Source organism: Aplysia californica, unplaced genomic scaffold (genome assembly GCF_000002075.1).
Source record: "Aplysia californica isolate F4 #8 unplaced genomic scaffold, AplCal3.0 scaffold00980, whole genome shotgun sequence".
Lineage (NCBI taxonomy): Eukaryota > Metazoa > Mollusca > Gastropoda > Aplysiida > Aplysiidae > Aplysia > Aplysia californica.
The window spans coordinates 116637-117887 of record NW_004798250.1 but is presented as its reverse complement, the minus strand read 5'-3'; the positions used below and the strand labels follow the sequence as shown (position 1 = coordinate 117887).

General features: G+C 43.3%; 1 protein-coding gene across 1 annotated transcript in view; it reads right to left on the bottom strand.

Annotated features, from left to right (window-relative positions):
- Nucleotides 1-227: 227 nt before the first annotated feature.
- LOC118478804 (low-density lipoprotein receptor-related protein 6-like) overlaps nt 228-1251 on the bottom strand; it is a gene marked incomplete at both ends in the record, with an annotated part of 1644 nt that continues 620 nt past the window's right edge. Inside the window, 1 exon segment of the mRNA XM_035973066.1 lies at nt 228-366. Coding sequence (XP_035828959.1) covers nt 228-366 — 139 coding nt within the window.

Sequence of the window (1251 nt, the reverse complement as noted above, 5' to 3'; positions counted from 1 at the left end):
TACACATACACACACACACACACACACACACACACACACACATGCACACATACACACGCGCACACACACACACACACACACACACACACACACACACACACACACCGGACAGGTAGGAAAGAGAAAGAGAAAGAGAAAAAGATACAATGAAATAAATAAACAGAGGAGTAGAGAGAGAAAATAGACGAGAGAGGGACAAGGAAAGAGAGACAATATCCAAAACTTACTGGAGTTCCCTGCTTGCTGACTGCCATCATACATCATGATATCAAAAGGATTCCTCCCAAGTTTATAGCTTTTCACGGGAGTTTTCTTGTCCAGCACTCGTAATGTAGCTAATTTCCGCTCAGTCAAGAAGATAAAATCCTGAAATTATGCCGGTTTATTGTTGTATTTTGAGGGGTGGAGTGAGTGAGGGGGGGGGGAGGGAAGTTTATGTTGATGCTGTACATGATCATCAACGCAGTTTAGGTCTTTGGTAGGCAAGATGTCTGTCAGGGTAAACCCGCACTAAGATGGATAAGACGTCCGAGTAGAAAGACCGAGCTGCTCGACAAGTCATCTGCATACGACCAAATGCCAAACTGCGGCACCACAAATGCTGGTCATTTGTTTTAGTTTGTTAGTTTTTTTTAAGGGAAGAAAAGAAAAGACAAGAAAAGTCATTTTGTGTTGAAAAAAAAATCAAAATGTATAGACAGAATCGCGGGTAAGGGGGGAGGAGGGCTTTTCTCAAACTCGGGTAGGTGCTCAACCAATTAGGACGGTCCAATCGAAGATGCGTGTTAAACCCTCGGGGCGGTGCCATTGACTGAAGTGTCATTAGGCCATTCCCAAAGGGGGGACATTTCTCGTTCTAATGCACAGTAGAATTGTAATGGGCTGATCCAACAATGTCATGCTCATAACTGTGCCTGAGCTACAACAGGGAACTGCTGCTTTCTCTTTCCTTATCCTTACTATCGTCATTTTCCTCTACTTCTTTTGTATGTTTGTCACACTCTTGTGACCCGCTATTCCCGGGGTGTCTTCAAAGCAGACTTTGTGCTGATGAAGCTAGAGAGGTGAGCAGTGTAAGTCTGATTCCCTGTAAAGACTTCTCTGTTGACACCCACCCCTTGGCACTCATATGATCTTAAGCAGTTCCGAGCGCGTAAAACCTCTACTAAAACTAAACTCAGAGGCCCCTGTCTCTTCAATAGCCTAAAAATATTGAGATGGGTGTCACTTATTATATTTATTATTATTATT